Consider the following 27987-nt stretch of genomic DNA (forward strand, 5'->3'; position numbering starts at 1 on the left):
ATGTTTACCGCTTGCGCTAGCGCGCGTTATAGACAAGCGCACAGTGATCGCGCACTAAAACAATGTTGAAATATATGCACTGATTAACATTTTAGTGATTTATTGTCAACACATTTTAGCAATGGATCCATTATTGTCCTTTCGGACACATTATATCTTCTAGCTAATTGCTTCCGTTAATCCACCAGTTCAGTACATAAAATCCAGATGTCCAGCATCCATGACATCATATTCAAATCATACCGGCAGGGAGATCGCAATTTTCATCGATGAAAACTGCATCGATGAAAATTTTTTTTTTTTTCATCGATGCAGTTTTCATCGATGCAGTTTTCATCGACGCAATTTTCATCGACGCAATTTTCATCACATTAACGCAATTTTCATTACATCGACGCAATTTTCATCGACGCAATGTTCATCACATCATTACATCAATACTATATTCATCGACGCAATTTTCATCACATCGACGCAATTTTCATTGCATCATCGACGCGATTTTATCATCGCCTAAACTGGCATTCCATACTAATTGCGTGTGATCTGATTGGTGTATTATAAATAAATTCATCGCGATGAATTTTTCAGTAGATGTAATGAGACAGTTCAGTAGATGTAATGACAGTTAATTTAATTGTTCTGCTCTTTTTGTACAAATCTATACTACTTTATATTATGGATTTTGTAGTACTGTTAAAATTATTAAATCTCTGGAAGTGTGTTTTACGAGTATGTCCGCAAATTTATGCGTTTACGGTTTTAAAATGTGAGTTTTAAATAGCGAACATGATCTTGTTAGGTGCACTACGCACGCAGTATTCCAAAATGTCTTACTAATTGGGAGAAAATCATATTGTATCATATCATATTATATCCATTCTTTAAATTCATATTCTTTATCCAAAACTAAATTGGTATAGTAAAACACAGTGCTAGCAATTTATCATATTATTAAATGTTTCATATTCTTTATCATTGTGTTTTACTCTAATCAAATTGGTATAGTAAAACACAGTGCTAAATTGCTATGTGAATGTCATTTATCATATTTTTAAATGTTTCCTATTCTTTATCATTGTGCTTTACCATAACCAAATTGGTTATAGTAAAACACAGTGCTAAATTGCTATGTAAATGTTATTATCATATTATTAAATTCCTATTCTTTATCATTGTGTTTTACTCTAACCAAATTGGTTATAGTAAAACACAGTGATAAATTGCTATGTAAATGTAATTTATCATATTATTAAATGTTTCCTATTCTTTATCATTGTGTTTTACTCTAACCAAATTGGTTATAGTAAAACACAGTGATAAATTGCTATGTAAATGTAATTTATCATGTTATTAAATGTTTCCTATTCTTTATCGTTGAGTTTTACTCTAATCAAATTGGTTATAGTAAAACACAGTGCTAAATTGCTATGTAAATGTTATATATCATATTATTAAATGTTTCCTATTCTTTATCATTGTGTTTTACTTTAATCTGATTGGTTATAGTAAAACACAGTGCTAAATTGCTATGTGAATGTCATTTATCATGTTATTAAATGTTTCCTATTCTTTATCATTGTGCTTTACTCTAACCAAATTGGTTATAGTAAAACACAGTGCTAAATTGCTATGTAAATGTCATTTATCATGTTATTAAATGTTTCTTATTCTTTATCATTGTGTTTTACTCTAACCAAATTGGTTATAGTAAAACACAGTGATAAATTGCTATGTAAATGTAATTTATCATGTTATTAAATGTTTCCTATTCTTTATCGTTGTGTTTTACTCTAATCAAATTGGTTATAGTAAAACACAGTGCTAAATTGCTATGTAAATGTTATATATCATATTATTAAATGTTTCCTATTCTTTATCATTGTGTTTTACTCTAATCTGATTGGTTATAGTAAAACACAGTGCTAAATTGCTATGTGAATGTCATTTATCATGTTATTAAATGTTTCCTATTCTTTATCATTGTGCTTTACTCTAACCAAATTGGTTATAGTAAAACACAGTGCTAAATTGCTAAATGTCATATATCATGTTATTAAATGTTTCTTATTCTTTATCATTGTGTTTTACTCTAACCAAATTGGTTATAGTAAAACACAGTGCTAAATTGCTATGTAAATGTAATTTATCATATTATTAAATGTTTCCTATTCTTTATCATTGTGTTTTACTCTAACCAAATTGGTTATAATTTATTTAATTTCATTTCAAAAGACATTTACCTAAATTGCTATTTAATTATAGTAAAACACTGTGCTAAATTGCTATTGTATTAAGGACGAGTTCCGAGAAGATGTATTCAAAGCTACAACCAATCAGAACAGTGTTAATCAATATAGTCCATGGCTACAGCCAATCAGAAACGTCCAAATCGCAATAACCCCTAGGCTAATAGAAATTATTGGTCCGAGTAGCCTTTTCAACCAGACGTTGCGAGGTTTAAAAAGTAAAACATGATTTACTCGCCAGTTTGGTATAGTTTATATACCTGCCATTTGACCTCACCACACACCGCCAAAATTAAAAACAACATTTTATCTAGCCAGGAGAAAATGTCGTCTCTCAGTAGAGAGGATGGCATTGAATATGAAGTTTACTGGACAAAATATGGTTATTAAGTTCTTGCGATGTGTAATTATTCAAGATAAAACTGTAGTATTTATTTGTATAATGGTGGATTACCTATTAAGCCCTTATTAGCTATGTGGAATTACCTTCTTTGAGAGTGAGCTGAGAGGCTAGGCCTAGCTAGGCTAGCCAATGTTGGGCAAGTCTCTAACAAAAGGGCTTTCCTACCTCCTCCTAGCCTCTAGTCTTAGTTTAGGTAGGCCAAGTAGTAGTAGTAGGCAGGGCTAGAATAGCTAGGGGTAGTACAGTTGTAGTCCTTTTTACAAACTTTATATCATTTAAAATCAAGTGAATAGTATTTATATTCATTATGTCTAAAGATACGGTACCGTATCCATACTTTTAAAAACTAAAGGTACGGTAATTATAGAGGGCGCTTTGTAATCTGGATGTTAATCAAATAGGTTATTGCATTGGTTTTCTGCAAGCCAGCTGTGTAGCCTAGTGGGCATGTGGTGAGGCTTTGGCTTAAGAGGTTGTAGGTTCGATACTCTTCTTGACGTCTTTTTTTAATTTTTTTTTTTTAGTTTTTAATTTAAGAGAGATTATTTAGAGGGTTAGGTTTTTAATATTTAGGAAGGAGTTTAATATTTAGGAACGAGTTTTATATTTAGGTACGAGTTTTAGGAATGCAATTTTACCGTACTTTTAGCAAACGGAAGCGCCCTCTATAATTACCGTATCTTTAGTTTTTAAAAGCATGGATACGGTACCGTATCTTTAGCAACGGCGATTTATATTATGTAAATACAGTATTAAAATGTGCTTTCAAATTCAGATTTGACCATAAATTAAAACATTATTAATCTTAATTTGTTTTTATTTTATTATAGAAAGTGATGAAAGTTCTTCTGAAGCATTTATTCCTGGTAAATAAATCTACCCAACACACAAAAAAAAAAGATTATTGCATCTCTTGAATGAAGAAGCCGGCATACATGCATGTGAAAGCTCATTTGGATGAAAAATAGACAAAAAATATTGTGTCTAAAAACGTAAACAGACTAGTGAAGTGGAATAAACACATCTCTCTGACTACTGGTAAATGCAATAAACTTGTAGGATTTATTAAGAGGTGTGTTAGAACCAATGATCAGACCGTTTTTCCTAAATTATTTAAGTCTATCATTAGGCCTGTAATTGAATACGCTTCACCTGTCTGGTTTCCATTTCTGCAAAGCACCATCAATCAGATTGAATCTGTTCAGAGACGCTTTACACGATCATGCTTCCCACGTTTTTTTCACATGGATTATGACATGCGGCCGTCATACGAACAAAGGTTACGGACTCTAAAATTACCCACGATTTATAATAGACTTAAATTCATCCGTGTTAAATTTGTTGTGAAGTGCCTCTGTACAGATTTCCTAATTGATGGTGCTTTGCTACCTAAACCTGTTGAACGTAGAAGTGAGAAACTTGTTTTCAGACATGAGAAGTCTCGTACTAATGCTTTTTTTTATTCTGTTTTTATTTCATTTCCACGGATGTGGGATGAGATTCCGGTATATATAACAGACATGTTTATTTATAATGATTGCAATTTTTATTCTGTTTTATATAAATTCTATGTTACCGGGTTGTTAAATGTTTATCCTTGTTAATGTTATTTTGCCACCAGCACTATCAGGAGAGTCTTTTATAGCGATATTTTTTGCTTTTTGACAATCCGCCAGGATAGTGTTCTGCGCTTTTTCTCTGCTTGTTGTTGTTCTATGTAATATATGCTTTTTGTATTGTTTTTGTATTATTTTTTCTGGATAATAAATGAATATATGAATATGAATACTAGTAAATAATAACCCGCATAAATGTAGATGTCGCCTAATTAATTTATGGCAGTAACATTTTGAAATATTGAATTTTTATTGTTTATTTATTATAGGATTGACACAAAATAATAAAATGAAATCTTCAAAATTGAATGAAAAGAGAGTAAATTCAACAAAGTCAAACTCAGTGAAACAACGGCGATTAAAATCCGATAAAGAGGTAAAGTCATCTGTATATTCGACCTGTCATAATAATATAAAACTAAATCATAATAATAAAGAAAAATTAATACAAACAATTATATAAAATACAATGATATATAGCAAAAATACAAAGTGGTTCAGTATGTAAAACAGAATGTCTTTGATTTTAGAATTCAAATATGAAAGAAGATCGAGACAAGCCATCTTTAAAAGATTTATGTGCAGAAGACAAGACGCGGGTTGCCAACTTGATAAGAGAGTTAGCCAAGTATGTCATGCAGTAATGTAGCTAAACAAGTATAAAGCTCTGTCCACACTATCAAACTTTATGTTGCAAAAAAACATGATGTGCCCATATCCAAATCACTACCATATTTGGGCATATCACTACCATATTTAGGAACATCACCCTTTTCTTCAAACTAGTTAGTGTAGAAAGGGCTTTAGGGTGGTGTTAAAAGTTATGGATACGGTAGGAAAGAAGGTTTCTTGGTTTCTTGGTTCTATGGTGAGATTATACTTATTATTCTCTGTCTACACTATCAAACATTATGTAAAAACAAAATTTGATGTACTCATATATGGTGGTGATATGCCCAAATATGGTAGTGATATAAAATCATATCCATATATGGGCACATCACATAAAGTTTGATAGTGTAGACAGAGCTTAACACAAGTTAAACTTGTACACTTATAATTAGTGCCTAGTAAATAATACTTTGTATCAGTATCTTTTGATGCATATAGCTATGTTGACAAGTATATTTATCTCTTTTTTGCAACCTTATAGAACGGGTCGAGAAAAGGACAATGCAACAAATGAGTTGGAATCAGAAAGGAAAAAATATCACCTACAAGAACAGCAAAGCAAAGAGCAGTTAAAGTTGTTGGAAAAGGAAAGAGACAATATCTTTACTGGTTTTTGAAAGCAAACTAGTTAGCTAGCCAACTAGTTAATGTTAGGTGGTATAAAGCTCTGTCTACACTATCAAATATTTGACCACATCAAACTTTTTTTGTCAAACTAGTTTGATAGTGTAGACAGAGGTTTAGACACAGATTAGAGCAAAGCTGTTGTTTATAATGAGTGAAGAGTTGGCTGAAAGGTTTTTAATTGATAAGAATTCAAATTACTTTCCCACTTCTTTTCAGCACAACTGTATCTCTACAATATGTAAACTAAATACAATCTATGATAACAACAACAAACAAATCTAATTCTTAACTCTTCGTACCAGTAAAGAAACACTATGTTGACTGTCAACAGCTTCTTGCGCAATACCAGAAGGAACTAAACGAAGAACAGTTAAAGGTGGCAGAAGCTGTCGAAAAGAACAGGGAAAAAGAGAAAGCTCTGAAAGCTGCACAAGAGATGGCAGAACAGAAAGCAGCGTTGGCTGCCAAAGTTGATGCGGAGAAGGAACGAGAGATTGCAGAGAAAGCTGCCCAGATTGTTGCGGAAAAAGAAATTGCAGACCAGAAGAGATCATTGATTGCTGAGAATGAAAGGTTTGCAATGGTGAGTAGGTAATGGAAATGAGGTGGATAATGTACATCTTTCTATGTTTCTGCAAAACTAGAAATATTTTTTTTTCTCTTTCCAGTATCAGAATGGTGATCAGAACCGGTCAAGACAAAATAGAACAAAATCTTCACATCAAAATCATTCCACAGTTGGTCCTCCTAAAGTGCATACAAAGATTCCTGTTGAGGGAGAGTTCTATCCAGCTATGACCAGTACAAATCGTACCAAACTTGTAGGAGAATTTTATCCAGCTATGACCAGTACAAACCGTGCCCAACATAATGGAGAATTTTATCCAGTTATGATCAGTACAAACCAGTTACATCATCATTTATCTCAGAATATTCCTCCACAATCAAAGGAATTAAGAAACCAGGCAAATAACCTCAAGGATCCAAACTGGTTTGTCAATGATGTAGAAGATCCCAGGAGGTCAGTGGAAGAGTTCCACGCTCTTGAAGCTCAAGTCGATGACACTCCAACATTAGAAGATGGTTTTACACCGATGTTACCGGTTGAACGTCAAGAGTATAACGATACTGCCCCAGAGTACAGACAGAGCTACATGCACTTGACATCTGAACAAAGATGGAATGAACTTCTACAGCACAGAAAAAAACTGCGTGACGAACAAGAATGGCTTCGGAGAAAGCTTCATGAGCAAGAAGAGTTGTTAAAACATCGACACAAAGTGGAGACTCATGTTGCAACAAAGCCTTTAACTCCTGCTCACTTGTTATCAGAACAGCATAGTGAACCTGGTTGGCCAGTGTCACCTTCAAGGCCTACTCCTTCTCATCGAAAATCTGAACCAGTATCAACTCAGAATATGAGAAATGGACATCCTGATGAAAGGATTAACAGTGGCTATCTTTCAAGAGCCTTTAGTAGCCATCAACCAGGTAGTAGAAGACTGGTTTCAGAACCTAGACATAAAGCTGTTGCCATGGATGAAAGAGATGTAATAGCTAAGCAGAACCATCTGCATACACCTCCTTCGAAACAGACTGTAATAATGAAAGACAAAGGTAAGGGAGAATAAAAAATAACACACTTAAAATATTATTATTAAAATAAAGACAGAAACTAAGAAATCAATTTAAACAATGCATAATCTTATTTTGTAATCTTAAGCTCTGTCTACACTATCAATGTTAAATTCTACTACACTGTTTGCAGTGATACTGTATAATACTATTTTAACATTAAAAAAAAAATCTTTCTATTTAAAACTAAATCTCAAGTTATGCTGCTGTTTTTTCATGGAGGTAATTGTGGTACAGCGACAACAATGATTTGAACCATTGACTATGGAATTAATAAGCAAGCATGTCAACCACCAAACTACAGTGCCGCTACAATAGATTTATTAACCTAGAGTCCTTTGATATTTTATACAGGATGTTCACCACTTTATGTTGAAAGGGAAATACAGACTACATTGAAACAAACTGGTGGTGAGTCAAGAGACCGAGTGCTGGATTCGAACCGTTACAAGACAGATACAAGATATATGGAAAACAGAAGGTTAGGTATATTTTTTTTACCTCTGCCAAGGAGGTATATGTAGTCGATCGTGTTTGTCTGTCTATTTGTTTGTTAGCAGGATTACTCGAAAAGTAATTACAAGATCTTTACCAAAATGGAAATACAGATAGATATGTGGCCAAGGACCACTGCATTACATGTTGGAGGCAATCTGGACCACGGTCCCAATTCTGGACCACTTTTTAGTATAATTTTTAGACCTGCTAGTTTTAAAAGATAGACATAGATATTTGTTTTTTGGCGTTGTTGTTCTATTGTTAGTCAACAGAATCTGTTGTTACTTGAAAGAGTGGTTACATAACCATTACACCAAATTCACATACACATGCTTGTAGTGAAATTAGCCTAAATCACAAACAGCATTAAGACACACACAAATATATATATATATATATTTTCCAAGATAAATCTTATGCAGGAGAATGTTACAGTAGGCGGAGGTATGCAGTCTCGTAGTGGCTTTCTAGTTTTAAATGAAACTTTGACCAAGAGATGCGCTACAAATTGCAACACACCTAAAGCTCTGTCTGCACTATAAACTTTACATGACAAAAAAATGTGAAGTGCCCATATATGGACATGCTGATGTCATATCACTACCATATTTGGGTATATCACTACTATGTTTGGACACATCACACTGTTTTTGTCAAATAGAACGAGTTTTAATGACACTATTTGTTTCATATTTGTTATTTTTCCGTAATATAGTTTGTTGAAAGACATCGTAGACACTGTTGAGAATATTGGCATTACAGGGTATGATACGTCTCAAGACCCACCTGAAGTTCAACGACACCTTTCTATGCAAAAAGACCAACTTTCATCAACACAACGCACCCTCTATATGCAAGATCAACCATCGTTTCAGCCACGCCCTCTATCATCTATTTTTCAAAATCCACTGTCATCTGGTCAACAAAATCCATTCGCAATACAATCGCAAACTTTTTCTAATTCAGACCTTCTTGATATTCCTGGCGACGATGACACCGCTGAAGAGTCCCAGATTCTTCAAGATATATTTTTTCTCAAATGAACAATAAATTAAATTGAAGAATGCAGTTAATGAAATGTATAGTATTTTAGAGAAATAAAGAATTAACATTTTGTACAGATTATGTAATTCTGGGCTATCTGTAATTTTTTTAGAAGACCAAATTAGGACCTATTTGGCGAGTCAAAAGAGCGGTTAAGACAGGAGTGCCATTTACCGTACCTAAAGAGTCAACGATATCGGCATGGGTTCTCACTTCTAGTTCTGGTGGTGGAACAAGTCTTCTTGGATAAGGACTCTAAACCGTAGGTACATAGTTATCATCCGTGTGCATTTTAAGGAACCCAGCTCATTAAAAGACGAGTAGGGGGTTATCCCAGTGAACTGTTTACAAAATAGCCCCTGCATCAGGGGGATTACCACCTATCTAAAGACATAAAATAAAAATATTGAATACTCAAAACAGAACAACAATTCAACACTTTCCAATGTTTAATTGATACTTTTAAAAGTCAAGTTTTACATAATTATTTTACAAAGCTATATACAAAAGTTTACATGTTTGCAAATAAAACTAATTCTGTTAAAAAAAACACTAAAATAAAAATGGTCCTAATAGTCTAACCCTATTATATATCATGGTATAATACTAAATTTATACACACTTTTCAGCTGTCAAGTGTATAGCTTGAAACTGCACAAAGTATTACAAATATGAACTGTTTAAATGTTCGAAAATACTTGGATTTTGGCTTACAACCAGTATTATGTATTGGGTCAAGTTTGAATTTGTTTTAACTGCACTTATAATCTACATTAATTGCTATAGTACTGTGCTACTGGCAACCATAACTTACTTCTTATACAATAAATAGTATATTTGAGCATTGCATAAAATTGATAAAGAGAAATTAATTGTATGACAGACAGACATCTAACATATGGAAAACAATTTCTTATTAACATTTTGTTTTATATTAATTTATTTTTTTTATATTTTATTCATTTGATATCAAGCATGATTTTCTGGAGCTAAAATGTATATATCTTGTATAGAATAACAGTGGCATCAGCCAGTGAATATTCAACAAGCTTATGAATATTCAACAAGTAAATGAATATTCAACAATCTTTTAGTAAACAAACAAGCTTATACTAATATTCAGCTTTTGAATATTCAACAAGCTTTTGAATATTCAACAAACTTATAAATATTCAACAAGCTTATGAATATTCAACAAGCTTATAAATATTCAACAAGCTTATAAATATTCAACCAGCTTCATAAACAATTAAACAGTATGCGATGTTTGGTGAGCATTGATAATTTACATTAATGAAAAATATCGATCTTTGAACTCTGACATGAATTCGGCAAGTTTCATGGTTTCTTCAATTGTCGTAGCATTGTACAGTGAAGCACGAATTCCGCCAACAGATCTGAAGATATAAGTGTGTTTTTTTAATATCATATTTGGGATTTTTGTGAAGTAGTGTAAATATTATCAAAAATGATACTGTATACTATTGTTGTACACACAATATAAAATGTGTGCTCACACAAAAATGATTATTATTATTAAATAATTCAATTTACACAGACGAGCAGTTACGGAAAGCTGCTTGCTTGGTCCACGTAGAATCTGTATTTATCCTGAGCGAAACCTGCCCGTCCGCTCCGTGTTGTGTGTAAATGGTTATAAGGAAATTACATAGATTCTATATTTGTGTGGACCCCTTTGAAAACAAGCCTAAATGGTTATCCCCTGCATTCCATGTTTAATTTCTCATATTTGTGTTTTGTTGGGGACCCCTTTGAAAACAAGCCTAAATGGTTATCCCCTGCATTCCATGTTTAATTTCTCATATTTGTGTTTTGTTGGGGACCCCTTTGAAAACAAGCCTAAATGGTTATCCCCTGCATTCCATGTTTAATTTCTCATATTTGTGTTTTGTTGGGGACCCCTTTGAAAACAAGCCTAAATGGTTATCCCCTGCATTCCATGTTTAATTTCTCATATTTGTGTTTTGTTGGGGACCCCTTTGAAAACAAGCCTAAATGGTTATCCCCTGCATTCCATGTTTAATTTCTCATATTTGTGTTTTGTTGGGGACCCCTTTGAAAACAAGCCTAAATGGTTATCCCCTGCATTCCATGTTTAATTTCTGAAGTTTAATGTTTGTATTATTCTAGGTTTTTTATTTTCATTCATATTTTATGCTGTTTTAAATATAAATTGTATTGTGCTTGGAAAGTAATAATTATTACTTACTTAATTATCTTTGTGTAAATTGGCCCTTAAGCTTTTTACTATATCAATGAATTTTTGTACTGTTTTATTATTTATTTATTTATTCAAATTACCTGTGTCCTTTGAGTGAGACCATGCCTTGCTTTTTAGCCTCTTCTACAAACTTCTTCTCCAGTTCTTCGTTGCCGCCTGGCCCTCCTATCCTGTATGTAATATTCATTCTACTTCTTGCACTGACATCAACTGGACAACTATTTAAAAATTAAAAAATGCATTATTATTGCTTGATTGTTTACGAGGTAAAGGTTCTATGAATAAATACAACATATAAAGAAAATCTATCTGATTATGTTGCCATATCTAAATTAAGGAGACACTTTCTTGGCTCCTGGGTTCAAGTCCTGTCATATGTCCAGATTTTTTCTGATGACAATTTATAACTCCACTCCCAAAGACTTGTAAAAATGACTTTGTTTATGTAGAGCATTCTTGTGTATTTATGTTTGTTTTGTGAACAGGATTTCCACCTTTAAGAAGGATAGTGAATAAATTCGCTTATGGTTTAATCCTTGGCAATTTGCCTAAATATATGAAAACAAAACAATGTACAGAACAATTTACACTATACCTTACTGTATTTATAGGGATTGTCCTCTTACTGTCCCGGCGGAGGAATTCTCTTGTAATTCATACATATTTATCATACATCAATTGTTATGATACAGTATTGTGTGTTTATTTTCATATTGGGACACAAATGTTTCCATAATAAGGGTGTCCCAAAAGTAGGTATTTAACCAATCTAAAGCTTTGTCTACACTATCAAACTAGTTTGACAAAAAAGTGTGATATGACATCATCATGTCCATATATGGGCACATCACATGTTGCTGTCGCATAAACTTTGATATTGTAGACAGAGCTTAACATAAATTTATACTAAAATTTAGTATTGAATCATTTAAAGGTTGTTTTCCCAATACGTTTATGTCAATAAATAACACTATTCAATACTACTATGATTTTTTTGAATGAATAAGGTTTAACTACATAATATATCAGCCTTTTACAAGGTCTTATAATACAGTACACAAACAATGTAAAAAAGTGATGGTATATTGTTGAATAGACAGAAATAGACCTTAAATGGATTAGGGTTTAAAAGGACTATGAAAGGCATGATTTTAATACAAAATCAGAATATTTTGGGTTGGTCTTTTTAAACAGGTTATATACAAAACAAAATCCTGTAGATTTCCTGATCTGATCAACCTACACAAATACAGTGCAGTGTACCAGGAAGTGTAAAGAACTTGGTAACCAAAACAAGACAAAACAAGGACTACAGTAGTATTTTAAAATTCATTCAATAGTCAATTCATGTAAAGCCAGGCAAAGCAACAAAATATCTATGCTTACCAAAGTCTAATTCATAGGAAGGTATGGCAATGTTTTTTGGCAAGGAAAAATTTCAACTTTAAAATTTGTTTAGCAATTCGTTTATTTTTGTTTCGTTTATTTATTTAGCAATATAAAATAATAATAAATATTATTTATAACAGATTTTTGAGTCGAGAAACACAGTTTTGTATTGCATTTTTTGCTACACAATTTTAGAAATGAGTAGCAATATGGTTGTTTTGTAGCTTTTTGCTATGCTACACTGGTGAAATATATCTCGGTATCTTTCCCTGTTGGGGCATGAGAAGTGCACTTATACCAATTCATGTCTATTACTCCCACACTATAGTACAATTAAATTTATTATATAACCAAAATGTGTTTTAAATTCCCTCATAGTTCACTCACCAGTAAAAGTTTTCGGAGTTATCAATGACATCATATAATAAATTAGACTTCTTTATACTTCGTTCTTCCATAACTTTAACACCACCTTGTTTTTTAACCCATTCAAACACCAAACCCATTATATAAATACTGTAATAATAAAAAAAGACATTTAAAACTATTAGTTATGTATTAGAAACTGTAAAACAGACTATGTTGGCCTTTCATCTATTCAGGACACTTTGTCCCAAAGGTGTATTCCTAATTTGGATTCTACTAGATCTTAAACTAAGCAAGAGGCAGTTCGTGTAATTATTAGATGTAATCTCCCCTTGAAAAATAATTTGTTAAATTCTTGTTGTTGAATATGCCATTTTAATGTCACATAATACTTATTCACTTTGGCCAAAAAATGGATTGAAAAAAAAAAATAGTCAAATTGGCTGTCAGCCAATGTAATGGTTTTTGGGTTGAATTTAACCGTTTATTTTGTCATTTTATAACTGCAAACATTTTTTGGGGGTTTGCAGACCGAAAGTCTGGTTTTATTAATCTTCATTTTTCATGTTTTTGAATATACACCTTTAAGAATTATTTTAAATTTACCTGTATACAGGTGGTGTATTGTATAATGAGTTCATGCCAACTTGTGTCTTGTAATCAAGTATAATAGGGCATTCTGGGATTGACGTTCCGACAAGATCCTCTCTTACAATAACTGCAGTGACACCAGCACATCCCATGTTTTTCTGTGCTCCAGCATAAATTAAACCGTGCTACAAAATAAATAATGTACAGAACATCCTCAAAAGTTATACCAGAGAGAACTCAAAATGAAAATGAAGTAATAAGAACAGGAATAAAAAAAATAAAAAAAAAATTATGGTATTCAAATAGCTAATTGTATGTAAAGATATTGTCCCTCAAAAAATAATTTTTATATAGTTATTCATTTGAACAAAAACTGGATAAAAAAAACCAAAATTATTTACATGAAAAAATGTAATTTAAAATACTTAAATTGTCCGTCAGACAATTGTTTTTGGTTAAAATTAAACGTTTCTTTTGTCTCTTTATAAGTGAAATAATTTGCAAAATGGCCTACAGTATTTGAAGTCTGATTTTCTGTCTAACAACACATCTTTAAAATGTGTGCAATAATTGCTTATTTGCCATTGATAAACACAATCAATTCTTTAAACCAATTATTTTGAACAAGTCCTGGCATACAATAACAGATTATTATCGTGTTAAAGATGTATTGTCCCCCAAAAACATGAAAAATGAAGATTAATTAAATCAGACTTTGAATATGTTATTTTGTAGTTTTAATTAGGTAATCACTTCCATAAGAAAAAAAACGAAAATTATGTTTTCACGTGTAAAATGACCGAATAAATGGTTAAATTCAACCAAAAATCCATTGGCTGGCAGCCAATTTGACAATTTTTTGCTTTAAATTACATTTTTTTAGGTAAATTTTTTTCAATCCAATTTTTGGTCAATGTGGATAAGGCCAAATAAAAAAACATACTTGTTAAGCGTCAGCGCCCGCTCCTGATTATCCAGCCGCCTCTCTTTTTATTTTTATTTTTTTTTTACCCATATACAACGGAAAGTTCAGCGGCCCGGCCCAGCTCCAGAGCAGGGCTCAAAATTCACTCTAGCAAACTAGGATTTTGCTAGTAGATTCTTCATAATTGCTAGTTGAAAATTTCAAAACTAGCAAATGTTTGCTAGGCTGGTGTAATTTTTGAAAAATACGTACTTCTTAGCTTAGCCACGCTAGCCACCGATCGCTCTATGTCGACAACGGCAATTTGGTGAAAACAATTGTTTCATTTACACGCCGCCGATTTACGTCAAGGAAACACGAATAGCACCGCGAATCATGTAATGTGGTAAACAGCAAGCTTTTTCCCCAACACATTAAATCACGTGCATTTAGTACGTCGCTGAGGATTACATCATCAGTCACGTGATTACAGAATACACGATTATCAATTTAGGGATTTAACGAAATAAATATTTTGCCTACACAGTGGTCGAAGCGCGTTTTTTATAGGTTCGTAAATAGGAAACACCCCATACATAATGGACTCTACCAATTTTGTTTACGATGTTCTCACGCTCGAGATCGGCACACCACGAGGTCCTGTTGGGCGATGGGCGATGGGTTTTCTTATGCCTGGTTTACCTGTGGAATAATTACACACACTGTTCGCATTACAACTTTAAATACTGATTTACACAGCAATTGGCAAAGGATTCATCAAAGAAGAATGAATACGTTGAATAAAAATTCACTTAAGAAATGCCGTAAGCTGTTTTCAAAATCAGCCCACTATTTAGTATTATTGAGACCAACATCATGCTTCTCGCGATAGGGAATTTCCTGGATAGATGAGTTGAGCGAGAGACGGCGGACCATGGCCGATGAGTGAGGCGGGGGTAGCAGCTTGGACAGATTAGCCTAGGGCCTACAATTTCGCTCGGTGGCAATTAAATTTAATGTTTTAATTACGTCTGGATATAAACAATACAAAACTCAATTTTCATACATAGTCAATTTTGTTCTGTTTCGCATTTTAAAAGTTTGACGTTTCGTCCTAAAAAAAAGTGGGCCAAAACGTCCATCGCGCAAAAATATACCTCCATAAAAAGCAAAAAAAAAAAAAAAAACCGTCCCCCCGCCCCTGAAAATTTATGAGGGTGTGACGCTTAACAAGTATTTTTTTTTATTTGGCCTAACTATTATGTTACATTAAAATGGAATATTCAACAAAAAATTTTTTAAGAATTATTTTTTCAGGGGGACAATACATCTTTAAATGTTTACCCCATGTCAATTGAATTCTTTGAAAATAAGTACATATACATATTTGTATTGGTTGAGTTTTTTTTTAAAGAAAAGGTAAGGTTATCACTCAATTCATCATGCTACTAAGTCCTGGAGGATGAATTATTTACTCATTTAACTAAATAATAAAATAATCATAAACACATTTGGTCATGGATTATTGCTGGTACGGTCCGGTTTCTGCTGCCTAAAAATAACCGGTGGTGAATAAATTAACTCCAATTTCTTGGGAGCAGAAACAGGACAATTTTGTGGTAACCGGTTAAAAGGCAGCGCACAATGACCAGTTAAAAACACCCATTCAATTCGGTGTTAGAACGCCATTTAATTGGTTATCAATGAGCAATTTTTAGCTGCAACACAAAATAATGGTTATTTGATTGACAGCTGCTGACCCCGAGTTAACTACACTACAGTAACGTTTGAATTAACCGCCAGGACCAATTGCATTTTGGGTAATTCTAATGATTTTTGTCAACAACCACCCACTGATTTTAAATGGTTATTTTGAAGCAAAAATTGAGCAGAAATGCAGTCATTATAAAAATTACATTTTTGAAATAATCGGTTTATTCGGCGCTATGCAGCAGAAACAGACCGTAAGATACTCCTTAATTACAGATGGCAAATTCAATCAAATTCTCATTCTCAAGGGCAGTGAACCACTGAGCAGACAACAACAAATAGGTAGCATAATTTACCTTGGCAACATCAATTGGTCTTGACAACATATTTGATGAACTGTCACAAACTAAAGGAACGTTAGGTAATGTGTAGGGTGTCTGCTGGAACTCAACGCCTGTAAAAAATATCAGAAAAATCAGCATATTTTAGGTATTTTTAAACGTATGTATTTACATTAGGCTCTGTCTACACTATCAAACTTTATGTGACAAACAAAATGTGATGTGCCCATTTATGGACATGATGATGTCATATCACTACCATATTTGGGCATATCACACACTTTTTTGTCAAAACTAATTTGATAGTGTGGACAGAGCTTTAGAGATGTATACTATGATTGTATAAAACTCACCATGTACAGTTTCATTATTACAATAATACAAATATTTAGCATCTGGATTCAGATTCCATGTGTCATGTGATGGGATACCTATTTAATAAAATGCAGAAAAAAATATCAAATCATAGTCAATGTTTTATATTTTTATTACTAAACTTTAATATTTTTTTTTTTCAAAGTAATTTTTTTTTAATACTGCAATGTCATTGTCAAAAATACAAATTAGAAATAAAAATTCTAAATTATTAAATTTAACATTTTTCATGGTGATGAGAAGATAAAATACAGATAAAATTAAATATTTATTCTCAAAACCAGTTCACTGTGGCTTTTACATAAGAGTTAAGTTCAGTGCTATTTTTTTATTCACTGGCATTCCAAAATGACATTTTAATATTAAGTTTCTTCCCAATATGTTTTTATAAATTTCATTTTATGTATTGAACTTCTTATAGAACTATTAAATAACCAAAAACACTTTTTGATTTGAGTTAATACTTAAAACCACAAACAGCTGGTGCATATAGCATAAACACCCCTATTAAAGATAATGTAGCAGTCCAACATAAAGACTTTACACTTCACTGGCCTTATTAGGATTACTGATTTCCTTTACAGTCTACTTCCCCCATATTTGGAACATGCGATATTGCATCAGCCATATTAGGTGAAGCTCCTCCCATATTTGGAAGCCACGTAAGCTATTTCATCAGCCATATTAGGTTTTTGATGTACCTTATTAGGGTGAGGTTTTCTAGCTGCCATATTAGGGAGATATCTCCCCATATTTGGGAGGCAGTTATAGTAAACTTTTTTATTCAACATACAAATGGATATTCAATGATTTTCCAAAAGAAATTAATGCATTTTTGCTGAATTTAACTACTGCTTAAACATCTAAGTGTACAAAAACACAATTTAACACAAATTTAGACAATTATTATGTCTGATTTACGTCTGAAATATCATTATATAATGAATAACTGCAATGAATTGTACTAACCTGTGTAGGCTTTTGGTTTTTTGAAAACCTCTTGTACTTTTCCGTATTTCTGTGCCTCTTTTAATGCCTTTGCTGACCAACTTCCAGTCACAATGTAATCGGCTGTACCCCCATTCAAAATATTCATAGGCACTGCGCTAAATTGACCAGTACCACCTCCAGGTAAAAATAACACCTTGTAATTGTCTGGAATGTCACTGAAAGGGGGAAAAAATTTCACATTTAATACAAAAATATTTCTTTTATTTTAAATTACCATGAAATTACTGAGTATTTTTTTGTGTTTTTTTTTACGCATTGATAAATGTTTTTAAAAATATTATTAAAATCATAAAATTCTATTAAAACACTCACAGCAAGTCTCTATAATCTTGTTCTACTTTGTTCATTATTTTACCAAATTCAGCAGAACGGTGACTGAGTTCTGAAATAAGAAACACAGACAGGGGTTGTATGATTTTATTTTAATTAAAAAAAATATGTTGTGGCAAATTGTTAAAATTTTAAGAAAAAAAAACTTACCCATAATGCTGACTCCCAACCCAGAATAATTCATCATTTCTCGCTGAGCAGTTAGAAGAACCTTTAAAAACAAAATTAGGATCATCAAAAGAGAAAGGAAGCAACAAAAAAAAATTATTATTATTATTGACATAGGCCTAATGAATGGACAATAAGAACATTAAGATGGCTCCACTTTAGTCTTTAATCTTTATTTTTTTTTATAAAGATCGCATAGGCTACAACACTGAATCAACACCTTTATTTACGTCGTAATTAATCTCAGTTAAATAACATTTAGTCCCGTTGGATTCTAAACGGGCCTAAAACCGACCTTCTTTGTTTTCCTTGAGGTCCGGGATGGATGTCCCAGCTTCTCAGGCCAGGGCCAACCACCAAGACATTTCATTTCCTACACAACACACCTTTACTTTAAACGATTGTAAAGGCTGTAAAAACCTACCTCTTCGGGTAATTTTGCTGGTCCTGCGGCGAAGTTAATCACTCTTTGATGATCAATAGCGTTGGCCATCTTTCTTACTTTTTTCTCGATTTTTGAGGAGATATTTTTTGTTGAACACGCTTGACCACACTGCGACTTCACAATAAATTGTGATCGGAAAAATCCAAACAGCGGTGACCGAATCATAATAAAATTGACACTAAGCACAGTTAGCGCGTCACGAATCCTTGAATGTTATTGGATGCACGGTAGTCAGATCATTAATATACACGATTTGATTGGCTAACTAATTCCATGCAACACGCGAATACTTCATGTTAGCTTAGTTCTCTCTGCAGGTGAGTTTCAAATAGAGGGCGACAAATAAACTTTTATATAATATGATGATTACTGCTGCTCCTGCTTTTTTTGTGTTTAGCATTTTTTTGTAATGGAAAATTTTGGGAAGGTGTACAATAATGGTTATACAGTATTTACGTAATATCTTTAGAATATGAATAATACAACAGAACTAAACAAACTTTTTTTTCTAGTTTATTTCTTTGTGCAACTCCAGCTTGTTTGAGTAAATGCTGTATGGCTTGGTTCAGTACACACTCACAACTATTATCCTTTTTATAATTAACATGGATAAATAAGAAAAATAACTTTTTCTGCATGTCTATGGATTACATATTGTATATACTGTATTGTTTTCTAATTGAACTTTAAACTGCAATTCTAAACTAGCTGACAAGGTAACAAAAAATAATATTTTTATTATTTTGCATCTATAGTTCTTAAAATTATGGCAAAAAATGGAAATGATAGTTTTGATATTTGCATTAATATATTGTTTATATAACTTATGCTAATTATATATATTATTATTAATAGATATATGAATTACTTAACACAGGGATTGATCACATCAACACAAATAAAATTGTATAATTTGACAAAATAAAATCAGGTAATCTAGTAGCTACCCATCTTTTTTTAGAAGTTCAACTTCAATCGAATGAAATATTACAGTTTTTTAATGCTAAATTTCTAAGCTGGAATAATACGCATAGTGTTGGTAAAGCCTTGTCCTCCACGCCATCCAGTAATGCAAATAATCGCAGCGCCCTCTTGGAAGAATCCTCGCTTCTTACCAATGTCAACTGCATATTTAATACGGTTATCTACGTCTTCTTGCCACTCGGCGCAAACCGGTTCGGAATAATGTACCGGGAAACAACCACGCCATAAGTGGATCTTGCGAAGAACACTCTGATCACGGCTTACAGTAAGCACGGGAGCCAATGGCCTGAATCTGGATATCAAGTGTGCAGACCTGTAAAAAGTTGTTGTACATTGTTGAGTATGTAATACATTACAGATACCTATTATACATCACAGACATCTATAATAGAGAAAGTAAATTGGTCATAATTCATAATAAAATAAAACGTTGCTACATACTTCCCGGTTCTTGTAAGAACAATAATAGCGCCAGCCTGACATTTAAACGAAGCACCAACAGCAGCCAAGGCAATGGTTTCAGCAGGGTCAGTTGGAATCGCTACTTCACGAAGACGTTCTTCATATGATTGTCGGTGGAATAAAGCTGCCTCTGCTTCACGAGCAATCTAAATATAATATTTTAATTTGTTAATTCATTTAATAAACTGACTGGTTAAGCATATTTATTTGAGCATCAAATTATAGACAACAAATAACATTATTTCTTACTGAGTGCATCATCTTAACTGCTTCAACAGGGTATTTCCCTTTTGCCGTTTCCCCTGACAACATAATACAGTCACACCCATCTAAGACTGCGTTAGCGACATCACTGGTCTCTGCTCTTGTAGGGCGTGGATTTTTAACCATACTTTCTAACATCTGTATAAGTAGTAAAAGAATATGGTTATTTATTATTTAATCAAATAATTATAATTTCTTTATAAGTTGTTGTCATCACAATAATATATGTTAAATGATATGGAAACAGCAGAAAATCATCTTAAGCTCTGTCTACACTATCAAACTAGTTTGACAAAAAAGGTGTTATGTGCCCAAATATGGTAGTGATATGGCCAAATATGATAGTGATATGCCCAAATATGGTAGTGATATGACATCATCATGTTCATATATGGGTGCATCATATTTTTTTGTCACATAAAGTTTGATAGTGTAGACAAAGCTTAAAGCTCTACACTATCAAACTAGGTTTTACAAAAAAGGTGCAATGTGTCCAAATATTGTAGTGATATGCTTCAATATGGTAGTGATATGACATCATCATGTCCATATATGGACACATCACACTTTTTTTGGTCAAACTAGATTGATAGTGTAGACAGAGTTTTAGATTCAAAGATCTTTCTTTACCTGTGTTGCACATATAACTGGTTTCCCCACTCTATTGCACTGACTTATCATTTTCTTTTGTGCCAAGAAAACCAACTCTGCTTTGATTTCAATACCAAGATCACCCCTAGCCACCATCACACCATCTGTCACCTTCAGAATGTCCTCAAAACTAAAGAAAAAATGACAAATTGTAGAAATCTACTGTAATATTATACCTTATTGTGGTTACCATTATAACAAATGTACGATTGATTGAATAAAGTTCACATATATGTAGCACTCTTTATATAAATGACACAGACTGTTGTTATATTCTCTCAATGATGGTACTTCATTTACACTATATACAGGTACACAGAGAGTGATTAAGTTGTAGCTATCGGTTCAAGTTATTTCCAAATTGTGTTAATCTACAAGAAGTGTTAATTACAGAACATACATGACTATTTAAGGAGTAGCCCAGTGAGGTGACTTATCAGTTCAGTGACCCTCCTTGTCCCCTCCCAAGAGCTGGTATATCCATTAAGATCACACCCAAGTAATCATTAGTAAGTTATTACCAATTCCATAGAATAAGGCAATTAATTATTAGGAGTTGACACCTTTGGTTACAGCCCAGGTCTATAGTCTACATTAGTTAAGTATGGAAAACCACATGAATTCCAGGAGAGCGAGTGACCTGCTACATCTATATAGAACAAAATTGTAATTTAATACTACTTTTAAGTTGTAAAATGAAATGTTCAACATAAGCTAATGGTTTATTTTTTGCATTGTATATTCCACAATTTAGGAATCCCATCCATGTATGTAATAAATTCTAATTTAAGCTCTGTCTACACTATCAAACTAGTTTTACAAAAAAAGTGTGATGTGTCCAAACATGGTAGTGATATTCCCAAATATGGTAGTGATATGACATCATCATAAAGTTTGATAGTGTAAACAGAGCTTTACTTAGGTTGACTAATGCTTCTATTCTCTACTCTATCAATTATAAATAAATTTGTTAACATGCAAAAGTCAATGTGGTAACTAGTCGTGAAAGTTGAATTGGATTTTTAATGTGGATATCAGAAAATATCATTACTCTTTCTCTCCATACAACAGTAAACTGTGACCTATTATACGTTTTTAACCCAACTACTACTACAATACATATTAAAAACTGCAAACACTACTTCCATTCTTTATGCTAGTTGTGTAACACACCATATTAAGACTTATTAATTATCAAATATTATTATTAGTTTATATAAATATCATTTTAGTATCTTGTATGTAATTTAACCTATACCTATCTTGGTATTAATTTTTAAATTGTTTCTTAATATTGTACATCAGCTTCGGCTGGATGGACCACCCTCGTAAAATATTGTTGAAATCAAATAAAAATGAATGAGACTATACATACTTTTGCAGCCCCTCTTCATTTTCAATTTTGCTGATAACGAGCACCTTTTTCCCAGCTTCCCCCAGGCATTCACGCACAGCTTCCACGTCCTCCTTCTTACGAATGAACGACGCAAACACCATCTCAATCTAAACGAGAACAATTTCAAGAGAGTTAATTCCTTGAAAACATAATAATTATATAGCTGCATTCATGGTAATTTAGGGGGAAACTATCAAACTAGTTGACAAAAAAAGTGTGATGTGCCCAAATATGGTAGTGATATGCTTAAATATGGTAGTGATAGGACATCATCATGTCCATATATGGGCACATCACATTTTTTTTGTCACATAAAGTTGAAAGACTTACACCATGTTTTACTCCAAATGCAATATCTGCTTTGTCTTTTTCCGACAATGCGGGAAGGTCCACTTTCGCACCAGGTAGATTGACACCTTTACGACTTCCTAGGCTCCCTCCGTTTATAATGGTACAGTCTAGGTAGTCCGCCCCTTTAAATATATGACAAAGTTTGAAATCGAATAATGTACTACAGGTTGAAGAGAAACACAAACTAAGATTAGGAACTGAGATTAGAATTATCTATATTAGCACACAAACCATATGGTACACATACATACATACAGTGCACATTCTATAAATCAGTATGATTTTTATCAGTGTTTACCTTTTCTATCTACTTGCAGTGAGATAAGGCCATCATCGATGTACACAACAGCACCTAGGTCCATGATCTTAGGCATGTTCTTATAGTCAACATAAATACATTCTTCAGTTCCACACTCTGAGTATTTAGTATCAAACGACAGACGGATCTTATTTCCAGTCGTCAATTCTATTTCTGCAGATCCACCCTAAAATATTAAATATAACATTACAGAGCCGCATAGGAAGGGTAGATAGAAAAAATCAAAATCAAACCGCCTCAATATAAATTGATTAACACATGTTTCGGGCATAGCCCATCATGAGGTGAAGAGAATTGTAACAAAGGATAACACTATGAAGTAAACACAATATGAAGCTGGTGCATAAGCAGGTTAAATAGAAAAAATAAAAAATCAAGTTAAAACTGCCTCAATATATATTTTCAATGGTCACTGGTTTAAAATCATGTAACAATAATCTGGTAATAATATTTTATAACTCTTGATGCTCAAAGCCTCTTGTGGGTGCCTATATACTGTACCATGGTCATTTTATGACTTACCCCCTTTAGAAGTCCAGTTCTTATTTCAGGTCCTTTAGTGTCCAAAGCAATTCCCACATTTCTTGAGAAAGAAAACCTGCTTCTTGCTTCTTTGATGTTCTTAATGACACTCTCATGATACTAAAAACAAGTCAATATCAGATTTTAATATAACTGCCTCTTAGGCATTGTCTACACTATCAAACTAGTTTGACAAAAAAGTGTGATGTGCTCAAATATGTAGTGATATGCCCAAATATGGTAGTGATAATGATATGGCATCATCATGTCTATATATGGGCACATCACATTTTTTTGTCACATCAAGTTTGATAGTGTAGACAGAGCTTCACACAAACAGTGTACTGTACTAACCTCATGTGTTCCATGTGAGAAATTGAGCCTAGCAATATTCATCCCGGATTTCATAATCTCCTCTAAAATATCAACGTCCTTAGAGGCTGGACCTGAATTTTTAAAGCAAATAATATTTTTTTAATTTATTTAAATGTCAAACTTAATAAAAGGCTTTTACTAAAAAAAGCTTTAGTGAAAGTACAGCATCTTAATTTATAAACATTAAAAATGAACACAATTTATTGTTGGAACTGTTTTACGCAGGGATTTCCAGACTAACCTGAACGAGTTTTTATAATCATGAATTAACGGTCTTTCACACCTGTTCAGACGCTGGTCTGTCGGCAGCAAATTAAATCAAAATTTGCAATGCGGCAATCGATATGCGCGTATCCATGTGAAAACGAAGCACTGACGTTCAATTTGATTTGGAACAGGTGTGAAAGACCGTTTAAAGTACGAACCACTTGGTATACTTACCAATAGTACAGATAATACCACTGTTGCGTACGCTGCCTGGCGTTGAATGAATTTCAAGATGACTGTAGTGATCCAATTGAGATACGGCATTTATGGTAGCTGGATGCGCAATCTGCATAAAATGCTCACTGTCATGACCACTGATGTGACGCTCTGTGCGAGGGCGCTTTGCCATCTTCTCAGCAGCCATATCGCTCTGAGTATTTTGTTGAAAATTTTTTCTACTGAATACTGTACAAAAAAAGGAATACAAATGATTGGCTTTATTATTTCTTTCTACTCATTATGCACTTGTCAATTTTATGACCCACTATAAAACCCCCGGGAGAGGTGCGTCATTACAAATAATTACTGACTCAGGGGTGCGTAAAAAAACAATGAACAATGGCATGTCAATGTCCGTCACTTTAACACCCACCATATCATAAACAACATGGTCACAGTGTGCGTCAAAATGGGTGCGTCATAGTCACCTAAAGGCAAGTCACATTTTTGACTCACAATGGTATTCATAAGGTATGACGCACATCGGACAAATGACGCACCTCTTCCAGGGGTTGTATAGTGGGTCATACAATTGACAAGTGCATTATTCAACAATTGAAATGCAAGCCTATTCTATTATTTATATATTCATTTATAACAGCACACTTTATTTAGGTTTATCGGCTGGATGGACCACCCTCGTAAAATATTGTTTAAATAAAATTTTTGTTTAAATAAAATAATGCGAATATATAGGACTAGGCCTAGCTAGGAGGCACTAGCTAGCTAGGTTAGGCATACCTCTCTCCAGCCAACTACTTGAGTAGGGGCTAGCCCTATATGTCTAAGCAACTGACTGAGCAGCCTATACTAGGCTATACTAACTAGGCCTACAGAATATGTAAGCTCATTCCTCAGGCTTTTAAAGACACATACCATATCCCACCATGCCATGGATGGTACATGATGGAGTTTAGCTAGCAGCAGCTACAGGCCTACAATCTTTGAGTAGAAGCCTATATATGCAGTAACATTTATCGACAATAATCTAAAATACACAATATTGCAAAGCTCAAATAGTTCATATCTATAATGTACTTACAAGACTGCAGAACTTTGGAATGCCTTTTTTACTATCTACCGGTGCCGCTAGGAGAAGAAACACACTGGCTGCTCTTTTTCTTTTTCCTTGAAGAAGATTGATCTTCCGGTTGTTGAATGAGTTCAAGTTCATTGGCCAATCAGAAGTACGAATTTACACGGTGCCTGGAAGAGGATCGTGCATGGGAAGAGCATGCATGTTTATTGGAGGTTTTACAATAATTTATGAATGGTGCCAGATTACAACAATCGTAAAAATAACAATTTTATCAACAATATATTAAATTATAGGAAAAGCGAATACATAGTTCTATAATTTAATACTAATTGTATAAATCATTTGAAATAAAATACATTTTTATAGATAATACTACAGCAAGAATATATTTATAGGAAATGTTTTTGTTTTCCCATGAATAATATTCATATTATTTCAATTAAAGTTTATAGTTTCTAATTGAAATACAAATGTAGATTAAATCCTATAATCAACGATTGTATTATATACGATATAATTATCTCAAATTAAGAATAGTAAAAGATTTTGATTTTTTTTTAAATGGTCTATATTAATTAACAATAGAGGGCAGCAGAGTAATATTTTTAAAGATCACAAAATAATTTTTTTAACAAGTATTTTATTATAGAGGGCGGCAGACTGAAATGTTAAACTATCAGAATTGGATCAATTTGTATTTTAATCGTTATAAATAGTATTATTAGGCCAATACCTTGTAATGATGAAGAAATAATTATACTTGGGCAAGGAAAGGTTTATATAACTCATCACAATGTTTCCTTCTGGAAATAAATGATAAAGGTACACAAACTACACTTCCTTTTTTAATGAGCATAGACCCTATAGTGTAGAACAATTAACAGCTATTTAAAAACTTAGCACAATAATATACTAAAATCTTCCTTTAAACTTATATTATTTATATAATACATATGATTATAATTTATATATATATATTAGGTATATGTCTGAAAGTTTACAGTATTGCATGCTATTATTATTCATTTAAAATAGTTCAAACAGTGGATATTCCAAAGGAAAAATAAAATTATGGCATAGTTACTGTGGATAATTAATTTATAATAATTAATATACTGTTCCGCAGTGTACTTTAACATAAGGCAATATTCTAGGATATAAACACTGTAGGAACAAATTGTGCTAGTAAAAAGCCTTTTTTAAGCGGCATGTTTAAATAAAACTGTTAACCTTTAACACTCTTAAATTGAGCAAATCTTTTATATAAATATATAAATTAAATACTATCATTATCAATTGGTGGAAAATGTCACATTTAGGCCCAGTCTAGTCCTTAGCATCTGTAATTCCACCAGCAGTAATGGCAAATGTAGCTTCATTTTCAGGCATATTTGGGCTGTCATATACTTTGGCAATTCTCAATTCTCCTCTTCCTTTCCGCAAACTAAGACGAGTGGTTGATGCATGTGCTAAAATATGCCCACCAATTGGTTTCTTTGGATCAGCTTGAAAACTCATGGTTGCTCCTGGGTCAGATGTCATCTGGTTTGTGATGAATACAGCTACATTATACTCTTCCGATATCTTCTGTATTTTTGACAGTAATTGCGCAAGCTTTTGCTGTCTGTCTGCCAACTCACCACGTCCACTGAAGTCGACACGGAATAAAGCCATTATCGAATCAATAATAAGCAGCTTGAAAACTCCAGCTTCTTCGTGAAACTTGGCTGCAACATAATCCATCAACTCCATTTGATGCTCACTGGTATATGCTCTTGCATACAAAACATTGTCAAGCATTGCATCATGGTCCAAGTTGAAACGATCTGCAATGTCTCGCAGTCGGTCAGGACGAAATGTGTTCTCAGTGTCAATGAATATTACTTTTCCTCCTGTGTATCCATTTGCTCCTGGTAGCTGTGTTGTGACGCAGAGTGTGTGGGAAATCTGTGTTTTTCCTGTACGAAATTCACCAAATGCCTCAGTGATAGACATACTTTCTATTCCTCCACCAAGAAGCTTATCCAGCTCTGCACTCCCTGTAGTGATTTTGAAAACATTCTTGCGTCGAATGCTAAATGATAATGCAGTTTCAAACCCAGGATCATCCAGTTTAGTTGCTGCTTCCTTTATTTTTTCCATTTTGGCTTCAGAAATTCCTTTAATGTCACAAAGACGTTTTTTAGTTGTCATCCGAATTCCTTTGATGGTACAAATTCCATGAGTTTTTAGTTTCTTTATGTCAGCTGCATTGATGCCATGATGTTGAAGCATGTCAATATCTTGAAAAAATGATTCTTCTTCTTCATCATTGTTGATGTTTGGCTCCTCTATTCCAACAACAACTTGATCTCCCATTGTATCCATTATTTATATCTTTTGAAAAATAATTGTTTTAGGCTTACCAAGTTGATAGATTCGATCTGCTTGCTATGTGAATACAATGTGCTTTCTTTACGCTCTCTCTCTCCCCTCACACAAAAAGTTTAAATGCCTCGTCTGCCACGCGCGCATGCACCGGA

At 33.1% G+C, this 27987-nt stretch overlaps 4 protein-coding genes across 9 annotated transcripts; 1 reads left to right on the top strand and 3 right to left on the bottom strand.

Annotated features, from left to right (window-relative positions):
- The first annotated feature begins 2552 nt into the window (after nucleotides 1-2552).
- LOC140040940 (uncharacterized) lies at nucleotides 2553-8823 on the top strand. Of its 6 annotated transcripts, none has more exons than XM_072087238.1 (9): nucleotides 2553-2631; nucleotides 3483-3690; nucleotides 4538-4644; nucleotides 4799-4896; nucleotides 5422-5537; nucleotides 5867-6150; nucleotides 6236-7184; nucleotides 7557-7683; nucleotides 8416-8823. In XM_072087238.1, exons 3-9 carry the CDS (start codon nucleotides 4558-4560, stop codon nucleotides 8741-8743), a joined length of 1989 nt encoding a protein of 662 aa, XP_071943339.1. In that variant the 5' UTR covers nucleotides 2553-2631; nucleotides 3483-3690; nucleotides 4538-4557; the 3' UTR covers nucleotides 8744-8823. The 6 variants fall into 6 exon arrangements, with proteins under 6 accessions (XP_071943339.1, XP_071943340.1, XP_071943337.1 ...); XM_072087239.1 differs by having other exon boundaries at nucleotides 3483-3644; XM_072087236.1 differs by having other exon boundaries at nucleotides 2556-2845; nucleotides 3483-3518.
- A 369-nt stretch (nucleotides 8824-9192) lies between these two features.
- On the bottom strand, nucleotides 9193-18747 carry LOC140039880 (phosphoserine aminotransferase-like). Its single transcript, XM_072085464.1, has 10 exons — nucleotides 18596-18747; nucleotides 18154-18214; nucleotides 17986-18055; nucleotides 17632-17828; nucleotides 16641-16718; nucleotides 16303-16400; nucleotides 13348-13517; nucleotides 12763-12891; nucleotides 11067-11204; nucleotides 9193-10141 (listed from the first exon to the last, which is right to left on the bottom strand). Exons 1-10 carry the CDS (start codon nucleotides 18662-18664, stop codon nucleotides 10030-10032), a joined length of 1122 nt encoding a protein of 373 aa, XP_071941565.1. The 5' UTR covers nucleotides 18665-18747; the 3' UTR covers nucleotides 9193-10029.
- Nucleotides 18748-19116: 369 nt separating this feature from the next.
- Nucleotides 19117-27923, bottom strand: LOC140040942 (pyruvate kinase PKM-like). The gene is made up of 12 exons (XM_072087243.1): nucleotides 27871-27923; nucleotides 25469-25632; nucleotides 24382-24612; nucleotides 23920-24011; nucleotides 23566-23685; nucleotides 23023-23209; nucleotides 22704-22846; nucleotides 22353-22480; nucleotides 20957-21107; nucleotides 20312-20464; nucleotides 20042-20208; nucleotides 19117-19913 (listed from the first exon to the last, which is right to left on the bottom strand). The coding sequence occupies exons 3-12, from the start codon at nucleotides 24569-24571 to the stop codon at nucleotides 19628-19630; spliced, it is 1617 nt and encodes a 538-aa protein (XP_071943344.1). The 5' UTR covers nucleotides 24572-24612; nucleotides 25469-25632; nucleotides 27871-27923; the 3' UTR covers nucleotides 19117-19627.
- Nucleotides 26395-27983, bottom strand: LOC140040943 (meiotic recombination protein DMC1/LIM15 homolog). The gene has a single exon (XM_072087244.1). The coding sequence runs from the start codon at nucleotides 27830-27832 to the stop codon at nucleotides 26792-26794; it is 1041 nt and encodes a 346-aa protein (XP_071943345.1). The 5' UTR covers nucleotides 27833-27983; the 3' UTR covers nucleotides 26395-26791.
- Nucleotides 27984-27987: the final 4 nt, after the last annotated feature.

The sequence above is a fragment of the Antedon mediterranea genome, chromosome 2, assembly GCF_964355755.1.
Source record: "Antedon mediterranea chromosome 2, ecAntMedi1.1, whole genome shotgun sequence".
Lineage (NCBI taxonomy): Eukaryota > Metazoa > Echinodermata > Crinoidea > Comatulida > Antedonidae > Antedon > Antedon mediterranea.

What these genes read in the sequence shown, in the direction of transcription:
- LOC140039880 (XM_072085464.1), bottom strand. Translation starts at nt 18,664, where the DNA reads ATGGCCAACGCTATTGATCATCAAAGAGTGATTAACTTCGCCGCAGGA. An exon ending in AAAACCAAAAGCCTACACAG is followed by an intron (nt 16,719 to 17,631) that starts GTTAGTACAATT and finishes TTTATTAAATAG; the next exon opens with GTATCCCATCACATGACACA. An exon ending in GACCAATTGATGTTGCCAAG is followed by an intron (nt 13,518 to 16,302) that starts GTAAATTATGCT and finishes TTTATTTTGTAG; the next exon opens with CACGGTTTAATTTATGCTGG.
- LOC140040943 (XM_072087244.1), bottom strand. Translation starts at nt 27,832, where the DNA reads ATGGATACAATGGGAGATCAAGTTGTTGTTGGAATAGAGGAGCCAAAC.
- LOC140040940 (XM_072087236.1), top strand. Translation starts at nt 2,782, where the DNA reads ATGTTGGGCAAGTCTCTAACAAAAGGGCTTTCCTACCTCCTCCTAGCC. An exon ending in GATTAAAATCCGATAAAGAG is followed by an intron (nt 4,645 to 4,798) that starts GTAAAGTCATCT and finishes CTTTGATTTTAG; the next exon opens with AATTCAAATATGAAAGAAGA. An exon ending in TTGATAAGAGAGTTAGCCAA is followed by an intron (nt 4,897 to 5,421) that starts GTATGTCATGCA and finishes GCAACCTTATAG; the next exon opens with AACGGGTCGAGAAAAGGACA.
- LOC140040942 (XM_072087243.1), bottom strand. Translation starts at nt 24,571, where the DNA reads ATGGCTGCTGAGAAGATGGCAAAGCGCCCTCGCACAGAGCGTCACATC. An exon ending in TGGTATTATCTGTACTATTG is followed by an intron (nt 24,012 to 24,381) that starts GTAAGTATACCA and finishes TTAAAAATTCAG; the next exon opens with GTCCAGCCTCTAAGGACGTT. An exon ending in CAGTTAAGATGATGCACTCA is followed by an intron (nt 20,209 to 20,311) that starts GTAAGAAATAAT and finishes TATTATATTTAG; the next exon opens with ATTGCTCGTGAAGCAGAGGC.